Source organism: Mus caroli, unplaced genomic scaffold (genome assembly GCF_978045245.1).
Source record: "Mus caroli unplaced genomic scaffold, Mus_caroli_1 scaffold_6, whole genome shotgun sequence".
Taxonomy (NCBI): domain Eukaryota; kingdom Metazoa; phylum Chordata; class Mammalia; order Rodentia; family Muridae; genus Mus; species Mus caroli.
This window is the reverse complement of record NW_028227261.1, coordinates 18,156,962-18,168,833: the sequence shown is the minus strand read 5'-3', so window position 1 is coordinate 18,168,833 and position 11,872 is coordinate 18,156,962. Positions and strand designations below refer to the sequence as shown.

Genomic DNA, 11,872 nt, shown 5'->3' with positions numbered 1-11,872 from the left:
AACCCCGCTAGGCCTGCAGCGCCGCACGCAGGCGAGGGTTTTCTGGGCCGTTGCTGGGCGGAGCTTGAGCTGTAGCCGAAAGGCTCCTCGCAGACGAGTGGCGCAGCTTGTGGGTGGGCGGAGCCCAAGGGCCTATGGGCGTGGCCGGGGCTGGAGACCTAGGAGCCGAGTCTCAGCGGGTGAAATAGCTGCAATGGGTGGAGAGGCGTGGCCTATGTCCGCAGAGGGCGGTCCAGGCAAGGGGGCTAGGCCTTCGCCTATAGAGGGCGGGTCGGGAAGGGGCGTGGCCTAGGCCCGCAGAGAGCGGCTAGGCAGGGGGTGTGGTCTGTGTCTGCAGAGGGCGGGCCCTGGAGGCGTGGTCTGTGCCTGCAGAGGGCGGGGCTCGCCGCAGAGGGGGCAGCGCCGGCTGAGAGTCCTCTGCGAGCCGCTGCTGCGGCCGGTCCACAGCAGCTCTGACAGTCGCAGCGCAGGCACCGGACCCCTCACCAGCCCCACGCAGCCACCGCGACTTCCAGCTCGACCCACCATCTCTCCCGACGCTGCGAAGCCGCATCTGGCACCTAACACCACCCCGGCCGCTCTGGAGCCCGCGCCCGCCCTGGCCCGGCCGCGCCGGGAGCCCGGCCCCGAGCTGGAGCCGCATCTGGAGCCACGGGCCCGGGGCCCTGAGCCACGCAGCCGGCGCATGGTCAACTCGCTGCTGTTCGGAGAGATGGCCTTGGCCTTCGGCTGCCCGCCGGGGGGCGGCGGCTGCGCAGGCGGCGGCGGTGGTGGCGGGGCCGGGCCGGGGCCCTCGCCAGTAACGGCGGCGCTGCGGGACGATCTGGGCTCCAACATCCATCTCCTCAAAGGGCTCAACGTGCGTTTCCGCTGCTTCTTGGCCAAGGTGCACGAGCTGGAGCGGCGCAACCGGCTCCTGGAGAAACAGCTGGAGCAGCAGCAGAGCGAACGCGATCGGCGGCTGCGCTACAAGACCTTCTCCCGCGAGCAGGCCGTGCAGACCGGGCCCGAGCTGCTGCGGCCGTCGGCTGCGGGAAGCGGGCAGGCCCTCGGCGCTGCCACCGGCGTCAACGCCAACGCGGTGGCCCTGGGCGGCCTGCCCCCCGGCGGCGGCTCGCACCCGCAGCACTACGGTCGCCTGCCCGGGACCATCTGGAGCTACACGCAGGTGCGCCGCACGGGAGGCGGCGGCGTGGAGACTGTGCAGGGCCCCGGCGTGTCGTGGGTACACCCGGACGGCGTAGGCGTGCAGATCGACACCATCACGCCAGAGATCCGCGCTCTCTACAACGTGCTGGCCAAGGTGAAGCGCGAGCGTGACGAGTACAAACGGAGGTGAGTGGATGCGCCCCTCCTCCGCCGCTCTCAGGACCGGCATTAGGGCCTGGCATATGGGCTGCGAACTGCGGGAGGACTAGGTCATCTAAATCCACGAGCGAGCGCAGGGAGCGCGGGATACCTGGGCGCCGACCCCTGGGGCCAGGCACATTGTTTCCCAGGGACGTAATAACCAGCGGACTTGTGGTGATCTCATTCTGTCCACATGACAGTGCGGTGTGAGGCAGCCTTGTCCCCATACTGCAGATGAGGAAACTGAGATGAAGAGGTACCAAGTGTCTTGCTCAAGGCAGCTTGGCTAATCCGCGGTGAAAGTCAAGACTTGATCCTTTGATGGGAGTCATGGCTGGTGTGTCTCCTAGCCTAGGTATTCCCCGAGATGTTGGTAGATTCCCTTTCCCATAGCAGGTGAAGAGAAAACAATCTCAACTAGCTCATTATCATTTTTTTTGTCCTTGAACTTAATGAGCTCACGTGTGAAGATGGATGGATCTGTCCCTAGGGGCCCGGGGTCGCCTATCTTGTTCCGGGTCTTTAAGGCCAAGATCTCTGGCTTGCAGAATCAAAACCAGACACTGGCCTTTCAGAAATTCATCTTCTTCTTCATACTCTCCCAAGTCTCATGGTTTATTGGATAGGTCCCATGAATTCAGCCTAAGGAATCACTCCCCAGGGAAGAGATACTCACGGGTTAGAATATTGGGTGGACCCAGATCATGGGGTCCCGCTGGAGGTCAGGAGCCGACTGCCTGCAAGATGGCCAGTGTATTCCTTGCAGTTCAGATTTCCTGGCTGCAATACTGACATGCTTTCTGCCCGCAGCCTGCTTGACAGTAGCTGTCTACTCAGCTTCCTGACACGAGGAGGGGAAGGGTCTGTGCGTAGGTCTCAGGTCTGTGTGGGGGAGGGGCCCTCTAGGCTCAGGCTCCAATCTCAGCTGAGTGTAATTCTGGTTTTGTTGTCTTTACTTATGAGGGAGTGGGGCCATTCCTTTCAATCCTAAACTCTCCCTGGAAGCTGGGCCTGGGCCTTCGCTCTTACCCTCTACTGAGGACTACTGCCCCGGGAAGAAGTCAGGTGCTAGCTCCCATCACCGGCAGGGGAGATTGTTAGCCATTTGGAAACCTTTTTGCTCCTCAGGGAAATCTGGACTGTAAGAAGGAGCAGCCAGTGCTCCAGGGAGAGAGGGATGAAGCCCATGTTGGACGTCATCAAGTGGATGTTCTTACCTGTGAAAGCAGAGAATAGCGATGCCTGGAGCCCCCCAGCGCTCGTGCAGGGCCTGGATTGCTGGGGGAATGATTTTATTTTATTTTTTTCCCCTGGCTTTGGGAATGTCCCGTGCCACTCCTAGGGAGGCCACCCTCTGCCCTTGGTGGTCATCCCCGTCAGGGCGGACTAGGGAAAGAGACACTTGCTTTGGATGGTGAAACTCAAGGAGGAGGAGGGTTGGGCTGGCCCTCCTATCTGCCACCTTGACTGTGTAGTCATGACCCAGGCTTGCGCCGCGTCTGTTTAATTGTGTGTGTGCTTTTTGGCCCTGGCTACTAAGGTGATAGAAAGTCTGAGCCCGGGCTTTGAGAGGGAAGGATTGTCATTGAGCAATGAGCCGTTCAGGTTGCACCCAGGGTGTGGGTTGTGATGTCAGCTTCTGGCACTGTCCTGGAATGAGCCGGCCCTGCTGAGACAGGTGGGGTGCGGGCATCTCTCTTTCCCGCCTTTCTGGGAGGTTCCTGGACACCTTCCTTCCTTCTCTGAAGTTGCTTCAAAGTTTTAGATTTTTCCAAAGCCAGCATTCTGCCTTGCTTGGGCCTCGGTTTCCCCACCTGTAAAGCAAGGTGGTTTGGACAGCAGCTGTGTTCCTTGAAGTCCCAGGCTTTCTTGATGATACTTTAGAAAAAGCTCCTTGGGTAATTAATACAAAATACAACGAGGGCCTGCGAGGTGGCTCAGCAGGTAAAGGTGCTTGCCGCCAAGCCTGAGGACCACAGTTCTATTCCCGGGACCCACACGGTAGATGGGGAGAGTCTGCTCCTACAACTTGTTCTCTGACCTCCACACATTTGTTGTGGCATGAATGCACCCGCAACACACATGCACACACACACATAAATGTAATAAAAAACCCAATACATCAAAATGCTAGTCCAGTTGTGAAAGTGTTCTTGCTTTTATACATTGATGTCGATGTACCTGATCCCACCAGCATGCTAACTTTGAAATAGTTGGCTTCTGGTTAAAGCCTCCTTCTCTGGAGACTATCACGTGCTGACCGAGCAGGCTGCTTATTCAGTTGCCGGCCCACCCGAGTGTGACAAGACACTTGATTTTCTGCTCATGGCCTCATCAGTTGCATTCACTGAACCTAGAACAAGTTAATTTGTGTATTCGAGTCCACAATATAAATACATACAGAAGAGCATTCTGTTCTTACTGGCCGCTGTATGGAGTTCCCCCTACAAGTTTTGTTCCTGGAAGAAAACTTAAAAAAAAAAAAAGGTTAAAAGGAAAATCTCTGGGCTACGCGATGTGAGAGGGGCTGCGGAGGCTTGTCAGTAGGTGACACCCCATGTTAGAGCACTTACTTATCTAGCATGCAGATGGGATATTGGATTGCAATAAGTAACTATATCTGAGCTGCTAGCCTACCTCCGGTTCTTTGACTACGAAGAGGTCACAGTTCAAGAGATGAGACCAAGGTGTTTAGCTGCCAGGTCCCTAGAGTACCAAAGGTATAGTGGCTTCCTGGAGTGTCTAGTGTGGAACCCTGCGCTGAGCACTGGAGAGGTCCTGGCTGGAGAGGGAAGGGCTCCAGGGCTGCATCCATCCAGAGGACCCCAGAGGCTCCTGCTTGCTTCACTAAGTGGTAAGCTGAATGTATAGCTAGGTCTAGAGGCTGCAGGTGTCTGTGGTTCCGTCTGAGGACTTGTTCCTAGCCACGTTGCACCTGTAGTTTTCTGGTTTCACTGAGGTAGAATCGGTCCATTTTAAAGCCACCAAGTTTTAAGTAAGCAGTGATTTTTAGAAAATGTAGAGCAATGTACCTATCTCTAGGGTCTGCTTTTAGAACACTCCCATCCCCCCCCCCACACACACACCCCCAAACTCCTTCCTGTCTGTTTGCAAACAGCTCCCCTCTGGAGCAGTCCCTGCCGGTGTCTCTGCCCATCTGATTTTTCTGAATAACTCAAAAGCTGGATCCCATGATCCGAGGTCTTCCGTACCTGACTTCTTTTACACAGGCCGTGTTTTAGTGATGTGTTGTGCTTGTGTGTATTTGTAGAGCATCCATCCTGATTGCTAAGTCACACACACAGATGGGTATGGGTTTGTCTGTTTCTTCACCTTACATAGTCTTGGTTCCAAGTTTTAAGTGCGCACACCACCCAGAGCAGAGCTTCTGGCCCCAGCGTGCCCCCGCCCTGACTCTGCTCACCGCTTCTTTGGTTTCTCTTTGGCCCAACCTGCTCTTTACCGCGTGGGAAGTGTGGTCACCGAGGCTGTATGGAGGGCAAAGTTGTGAAGCGTTGATCTGGAAACCAAAACAAACACTGCTGACTGTCACCACCCAGTCCACCAAGATCTCTTGTTCTGAGTTTGCAAGTCGGGGGCTTTCCCCCGGGAGAATCCTGACAAAATATCTGAACTTGAAATACATGCCTTTTCTGAATTAGTCTCCGAGGGACCTGGACTCCCTTGGGGGATCCCCAGGGTTTGTGTCATGGCTGATCTTTTTGCCTTTTCAGATGACTTTGTGTTTATTGTGTTTTCTATAGGTTCTGGGCATCTCCACTTTGGATGGCCAGAATCTATACCATGACGTGTTCCCATGATAGCCTCCTCGTTCATTTATTGGAGAAGGAGGGTGGGTCACTTTATGGTTGTCAAGCAAAAGTTTTATGTTGTGAGGAAGTTGTTGCCACCATTCCAGGAAGTGACAATTGCTGGCACAGGCAGCCCAGCTACCTGCCATTAACTTTCTAGTGTCTCAGGGTTCAAAGCCCCATCCCTGTAGGCCCTGTGATTACAGGCTGGCCAGCTTTCTACTCTTGATGCAGATAGACAGGCAGAATTTATGTGCTCCTGGCTGGCTTAGTCCTTGGTATTTGGGGCAATGGAGGGCTGCCAGAACATCTGAGGGACCCTTGTAGTCTTTTATCTTGGTGGGCCCTTCAGATCCCCTGAACCCATAGTAAGGTGCTTCATGGGTGAGTCTGGGGACAGTTGGAAGCTGAGCCCCAGATAGATATTTGATCCAGGCCAACCACAGACTCTTTCTTCCATGATTCTAAAGGATAGTCTGTATAGAAACAGGTTTGCTATTGATAAAAGAAATCACCAATTCATCTGTGAACGTTCATGTCAGAGGTGAAACTGAGGCCTGGTGGGGGGGCTTAGGGGGGGCTGCCATCCACAGCCGGCTTTGGGAAGCCCTACTAACTGCCACTGTTCTCATCCTAACTCATCCTAACATCTGCCTCCAGCGGGGCCTTCTCAAAGGCCTTCTCCTGCTGCTGTGCTCAGAGTCTTTTAAAAAAGCTCGTTTTTTGGACAGGAGGGACTTCTGTCACAGCTATTTCTGACTGTGAGACGGAAGGGGCTGGGCTCCTAGCTAAAATGGAGGGCTCCAAAAGGGGATGTTAAGTGGGCAGCTGGAGTGTCCCTGACTTTCCCAGCATGTCCCAGGGAGGCCCTCCAGCAAGTGGGTACTGGCCGCTTAGTGTTCTGAGCTCCAAAGACTGTCTCAGAAGATTGTCCCCAGGCCTCTGGCACTTTTTACATTTCTGGAGCTCCCAATAATAGGGTCCTTTAATAATAGGGGTTTTCATTTCTCAGTGAGGCACCCTAAGATGATGTGAAAGTGTTGGAATCCCGACTCTGCCGTTCTGTCTGACCATGGGCAAATCTCTTGGCCTCTCTGGGCCTGCCCCTCTGTGCAGAGGATGCTGGGGGAAAATAGTTTAATTCTTCAGTGAAGGCCCCCACAGCCTGGGAAGGTCTGAGGATGCTCTTTATTGTAGCCCACAGCGTCTGTTCCCTTAATTTATAGGGTCCTCTGGGCACAGCCCTGGGCTGCCCAACAAATCCATTTCAGGACACATTGCCTCTGTCTGTGTCCCATGGAAGGCGCCAGAGCCGGTGCTGGGGGTGGAGGGAAGCCTGGCCTCCTCTTTGTCCTGCCGAAGGGCAGTTCGGCCATTCTGGGAGTGATTTGTGCCTCCGGAACTCTCGATCCCCACACCAGCCCTTTGTCTTAAAGGAATCCACACCCATATCCCCTCCTTCTAGGACCTCAGTTCACTGAAGAACCGGGTTACTAAGTCTCTTGGCCAGCTAGGCATCTCCCTGGGGGATAGATTTGGGAAGGCCTCTCAGAGCCAGAGGGAGGGGAGGGAGGGAGGGAGGTCCCAGAAAAGAAGGGAAACCAGGGGACAGCTGACTCTGAAGATTCCTCCCTTCCTGGAGGAATGCAGGCGAGGCTTTCTGCCGCCGCTGCCGCTGGGGCCCCACCGGATGCATGCCTACTCACCCCCACCCCCACCCCCAGCCGCTGTGCACAGCCACATGTACCCGTGCACAAAACTCGAACATGCTTGCAAGCACTTGGTCTCTGGCTTGAATCTCCACACGTGTCCTGTCAGGTCGCTGTTGAAGGACACTGAAGGGGAGAGCAGACTCTAGCAGACTCTCTTGCATGCATCCTTTGCTGCAGCTGGATTCCGTGGCTTCCGGCAGAACTGATCGGAGCCCCGCTGGGTATCAGATCCTGGAGGGCTGGGACTTTGCGGGCCCCTCTTTGTTGGCAATGGGGACATGATGCCAGACGGGCATTTTGTGTAGTTTTGTGTCACAGATGGATGGAGTCTTGAGACAGGACTTCCTACCCTTGGTTCCCCTGCGCTCAGTAGTAAATGTGTGAGCCCGCTGAGACTGCACTTCCTCCCACCCTGTTGCCCCCACACTCTTAACCCTAACAGGCTGGGATGCATCTGCTCTCCAGTGCTTGGCAGCTCTGCTGCTCCCAGCTTCCTTCAATGTTCACAGTGCTCAGTCAGACCGATCAGAGTCCACACTGAATAAATATTTGTGCAGTCTGGGAGGACTGCAAGTCTGGCTGCTGGCTGCTGGCTGCTACTAGGCGCCCAGGAGACAGAGAGGTCAGGTGGCACAGGCTGGGCATCTTAGGGGTCTGGCTTACTGGAGGAAGGGTCAACATCTGGAGTTAGAAGGCACAGCTTCAGTCCGGATATAGCAATTCTGTGAGCTGGCATGATGCCCAGGCCTAGCACAATAGTGAAAAGCTGTGGGAGTCTGGGCAAGGTGGTGAGCCTCTCCCAGTCTCAGTTTCCCCATCAATAGAATGGGAAGGCTGCTCATTGTGGTGCCATGTGTCTACATGTCTGTCATCCCGGTGCTAGGGAGGCTGAAGCAGGAGGATCTCCATGTGTCTGAGGACAGCATGGGCTGTACAGTGGGTTCCAAACAGCCAGGGATACGACGTAAGCTTGTTTCAAAAAGCCAGAATGGATCAGTTGGATCAACTGGGGAAAGCTAAGCTCTGTATCAGGAAGTGGCAGGAGCCAGTGGGCTCACATGGCTACAGAAAGGGTTTACACCTGAGGTAAAGAGCTATGTGGGGAGAGTTTGCAGGGTGGTGTGGGGGCTGGACTGGCTCTGTGTAGGCTGAGCACTAAGTGCCTGCTTGGGAACTAGGCAATAGTTTAGGGGTTGGACATACTTCTGGGTACACCATCCTCTGAGGTTTAGGGAAAGTCTGAGACCAGGTGGGAGCCTCGGCTGGTGAGCATTTGGTTAGCCACGTCAGGGGAGCACCTTCCTGTCCATGTCAGGGGAGCACCTTCCTGTCCTTGTCAGGGGCTGATGGGATGCCTTCCTAGGCAGGGTGTGGTTTCTTATACAGTCACTGGTACAAGAGGAACTGTCACCCAGCATAAAGCTAGCAAAAGCACCTGGCTGAGCCCCCTCCCCTCCATCGTGGGCTGCTTGAGCCTGTGGAGTCCAGTCCTTGCACAGATCTGCCTAAGGGTGCTAGGCCTTCCCAGGTTGGCCCCCTGGGAGGTGGGGACGGGCTTGCCCATGCCCATGACTTTCTGTGTTCCTTGTGACTTTCCTGGAGAGGTCTGGATTTGACAAGATTCATTGTCTCTCTTACACCTCAGTCTGTCTGTCTGTCAACACTTGGGAGGCTGAGACAAGAGGATTGTGGAAAGTTTAAGGCCAGTTTGGGCTACAAGGCAAATTGAATAAAAAGGCTCATGGCCAGCCTGGGATTCACGATGAAACTCTGTCTCAAAAGGAAGAGGGGCTGGCAAGATGGCTTAGTGAGGCATAAAAGCTTCCTCCTGGTCTCCAGTAGCTTCAGTAGGCCTTCCGACCCTGGGCCTTGTGGCTCTCCCCTGCTGTGAACTCACTTGCTGCCACCTGGAGGCTGATAAAGACTGCCTGAGGTGAGGAGGCAGGAGCTGGGTCTTCCCCAGTGCCTGCCTGTTGCAGTTTTGTCCTGGCGGGTGGCAGAATAGAAGACTGGCCTGGGAAGGCGTCCTGCTGTCATTTTGCAGCAATGGCTTCTTAGGTGGCAAGTCAGTCACTGGCAGCACCAGGCAGCTGAGACTTTGAGCTGTCCTACAGTCCTTCCCCCAAGAGGACCCTCATTTGGGGGAGGTGAGCAGGGCTGTCTCTGGGTTGCCGGTGAGATGCTTGCTGAGTGCTCTCGCCACAGGGGCCCACAGATGGGTGTACCTGCTCACAGCTCCCTGGACAGTCTCAGCCCCAGGCAGCAGTTTAGTGGGAAGGCACAGGGGCTCTTCGGTGCGCATTGAAGGCAGGTGGACTGTGTATCCCAGGCTCTCTGTAAATACTCCTAGGCAACTAGGGGACCTAATAATGGCTTGAAAGCATCTTATGTGTTCACAACAAGCAGGAAGGAGCCGGGACATTTGAGGGCAACATGAGGCCTGGGGACCCCCCCCCCCCCAATTTTTGCTTCTGGTCACATTATAAACTTTGCTGTGGCATAAGAAATGGTCACGGGGGCTGGTGAGATGGCTCAGTGGTTAAGAGCTCCGACTGCTCTTCCGAAGGTCCGGAGTTCAAATCCCAGCAACCACATGGTGGCTCACAACCATCCATAACGAAATCTGATGCCCTCTTCTGGAGTATCTGAGGACAGTTACAGTGTACTTACATATAATAAATAAATAAATCTTTAAAAAAAAAAAAAAAAAGAAATGGTCACGGGACTTCTCTTGTCTCTTGCTGGGGACCATGGCAGCCTCTGCTCCTAGAGCTTATGTCTGGGGCTGACAGATGTGTCATATGACACTGCCATGTGCCAAGTGCCTGTCAAACAATGCCCATGCCTAGGAACCTGGTAAGCTTTTCTTTAGTTCATTTCATAAATAAATATTTATACAGCATTCACCTGTTACCAGGCCGCATTCAGAGAGGGTCACATGCATCCAATTCATGGAACCTCATTCCAGCCCTGGGGGGGTGGGGTGAGTTCCGTCCTCAGCCCATTGTAGAGATGCTAAAACTGAGCCACTGAGGGAACCGGGCTAGGGGAGAGTTAACCCAGTGAGTCAGCCCCCAGATCTAACTTGTACACCGTGCTCAGAGGAGGGAGCCCACAGCAAACAGCTCTCCTGTGCCAAACCTCAGCTTTCCCTTCTGCACAAGGGGTGAGCAATCTGACCTCAGGAGCCGTGCGTGGATAGCCGCTGCAATGATGCCTGAGGTTATTTATGCCTGTGTGTTTGAATCACTTGAAATGCTGGATCCTACATGGGGCCCTCTGACTTCAGTGCCAAATCTCCCCCGCCCCCCAGGATCCCCCAAGCTCTGTGACACACCTCTTGCTCTTGTCCTTGCCTTTGCCACCACGCTGCCCCTGCACCCTGAGAACAGCTGACAGAGCTCTGGATGGAAAGCTGCCGAGGCAGGACTGCCAGGAGCAGGGCCTTGGCAGAGCCCGTCTGGGGGAGGGAGAATCTGTGGGTGCTTGCAGACTCTTCCTCTCAGGGTCTCTGTTTCTATACCTGTGGCTGGTCATGCCCACTGGGTGGACTGCGTGAGGAGCTCAGGGCCTGAGCGCCATCATCCCCTCAGATCCTTAGCCTCTGGACCCTCAGCCGAGATGAACAAGCTGGGGCCCGGAGTGGCAGTTGAGCGTTGTCTCTGAGTGGCTCTGACCGGCCAGAGAGATTGTGTGCTCTGTGTGCTCACTGCGTGGGCTCTGACTTTAGGTTTGCCCAGCCTCTGCCTGCCCACCTGTCACTTGGTGGGGAAAAGTCTCCTGCAGTGAACGCACTGCCTTTGGCCTTCTCAAGGGGTCGTTTTCATCTTTTGGCTTATTGGGGCACTTCTTGGCTCTCCGCTGCCTCTTGGCTGTCTTGGGTGAGAGGAATGATCTCTGCTGGTCTAAGTGGACCTTGTGAAATCCCCTGGTGATCAGGCTTCTGTCTGAGCAGGGAACAACACAGCCTCCCAGGGTCCGCTGGGAACCCCCTTTCTGCTCTGGCCCACTGCAATACTGGGCCGAAGGCCATCTTGCCAGAGTTGGGGCAAAGTGGAAATTTTGCAAAGTCAAGAGCACAAGGTCCTGGAACTCTGCTTGGGCACTGGCGAGGCTGTGGAGTGTCCCCAGGCCCAGGATCCCAGGAACTACCCCAGCACATTGTAGAGCCAATCAAGGAAGGCTCCCCAGAGGAGGCAGCACTCCGGTTATATTTTGAAGGGGCAGTGGGAGAAACAGCAGCAGAGAAAGGGGGCTCTCGCTGAGGGAAATAGCATGCACTAAGGCCTGGATGGGAGGCTGCCGCCAGTGCCACAGGTTGAGGTGCTCATTGGTCCTTTGTTTTTCCAAACTCTCCTAGGTTTCGGTCCCCCTTTGTGGTCTTCTGTGCGTTTTTTTTTTCCAAGTCTCTCTTCTCTTTTCTTCACTGTTCTTTCTGGTTCCGGGTTCCCGTCTCCGTTCTCCATGGCATGTGGTCCTTCCTGCTCCTCCTCTGAGGCATCACTCACTGGGTGAGGACAGGGCTTCTGTTCTGCACCCTTTAACCGGATGCCAGGCCTGATGGGCAGTTCCTGCTGCTGAGGAGTATGTGCACACAAGCATGTGTGTGTATCTGTGTGTGTGCATGTATGTGTATTTATGTATGTATGCATGTGTGTGCATGTGTTTGTGTGTAGGGTGTGTGCCTGTGTGTGTGCTGGCAGGTGTGTGTGCGTGCACTTGTGGGTGTGTGTGCGCTCATGCTCATGGGTATGTGTGTGTGTGTGTGTGTGTATGTGTGTGTGCATGCATGTGTGTATGCGCATGTGTATATGCATGTGCATATGTGTATGTGTGTTCATGCGTTTGTATGTATATGTACATTGTGTGTGTATGTACATGCATGTGTGCACTCATGTGTGTGCACATGTGCCTGCTCAAGCTTGTGGTCAGAGCCTTTGTGTATGACCTGAGCCCTCAAGGTCAGGGCCCCTCCCACTCTTGTGCAATGAGCTGTGG

At 54.8% G+C, this 11,872-nt stretch overlaps 1 protein-coding gene across 1 annotated transcript in view; it reads left to right on the top strand.

The window, feature by feature from the left end:
* The first annotated feature begins 365 nt into the window (after positions 1-365).
* Positions 366-11,872, top strand: part of Iffo2 (intermediate filament family orphan 2) — a 46,629-nt gene continuing 35,122 nt past the window's right edge. The window contains exon 1 of the mRNA XM_021161151.2: positions 366-1,335. Within this exon, the coding sequence (XP_021016810.1) occupies positions 686-1,335 (650 nt within the window). The 5' untranslated portion in view covers positions 366-685. The remainder of the gene's footprint in view (positions 1,336-11,872) is intronic.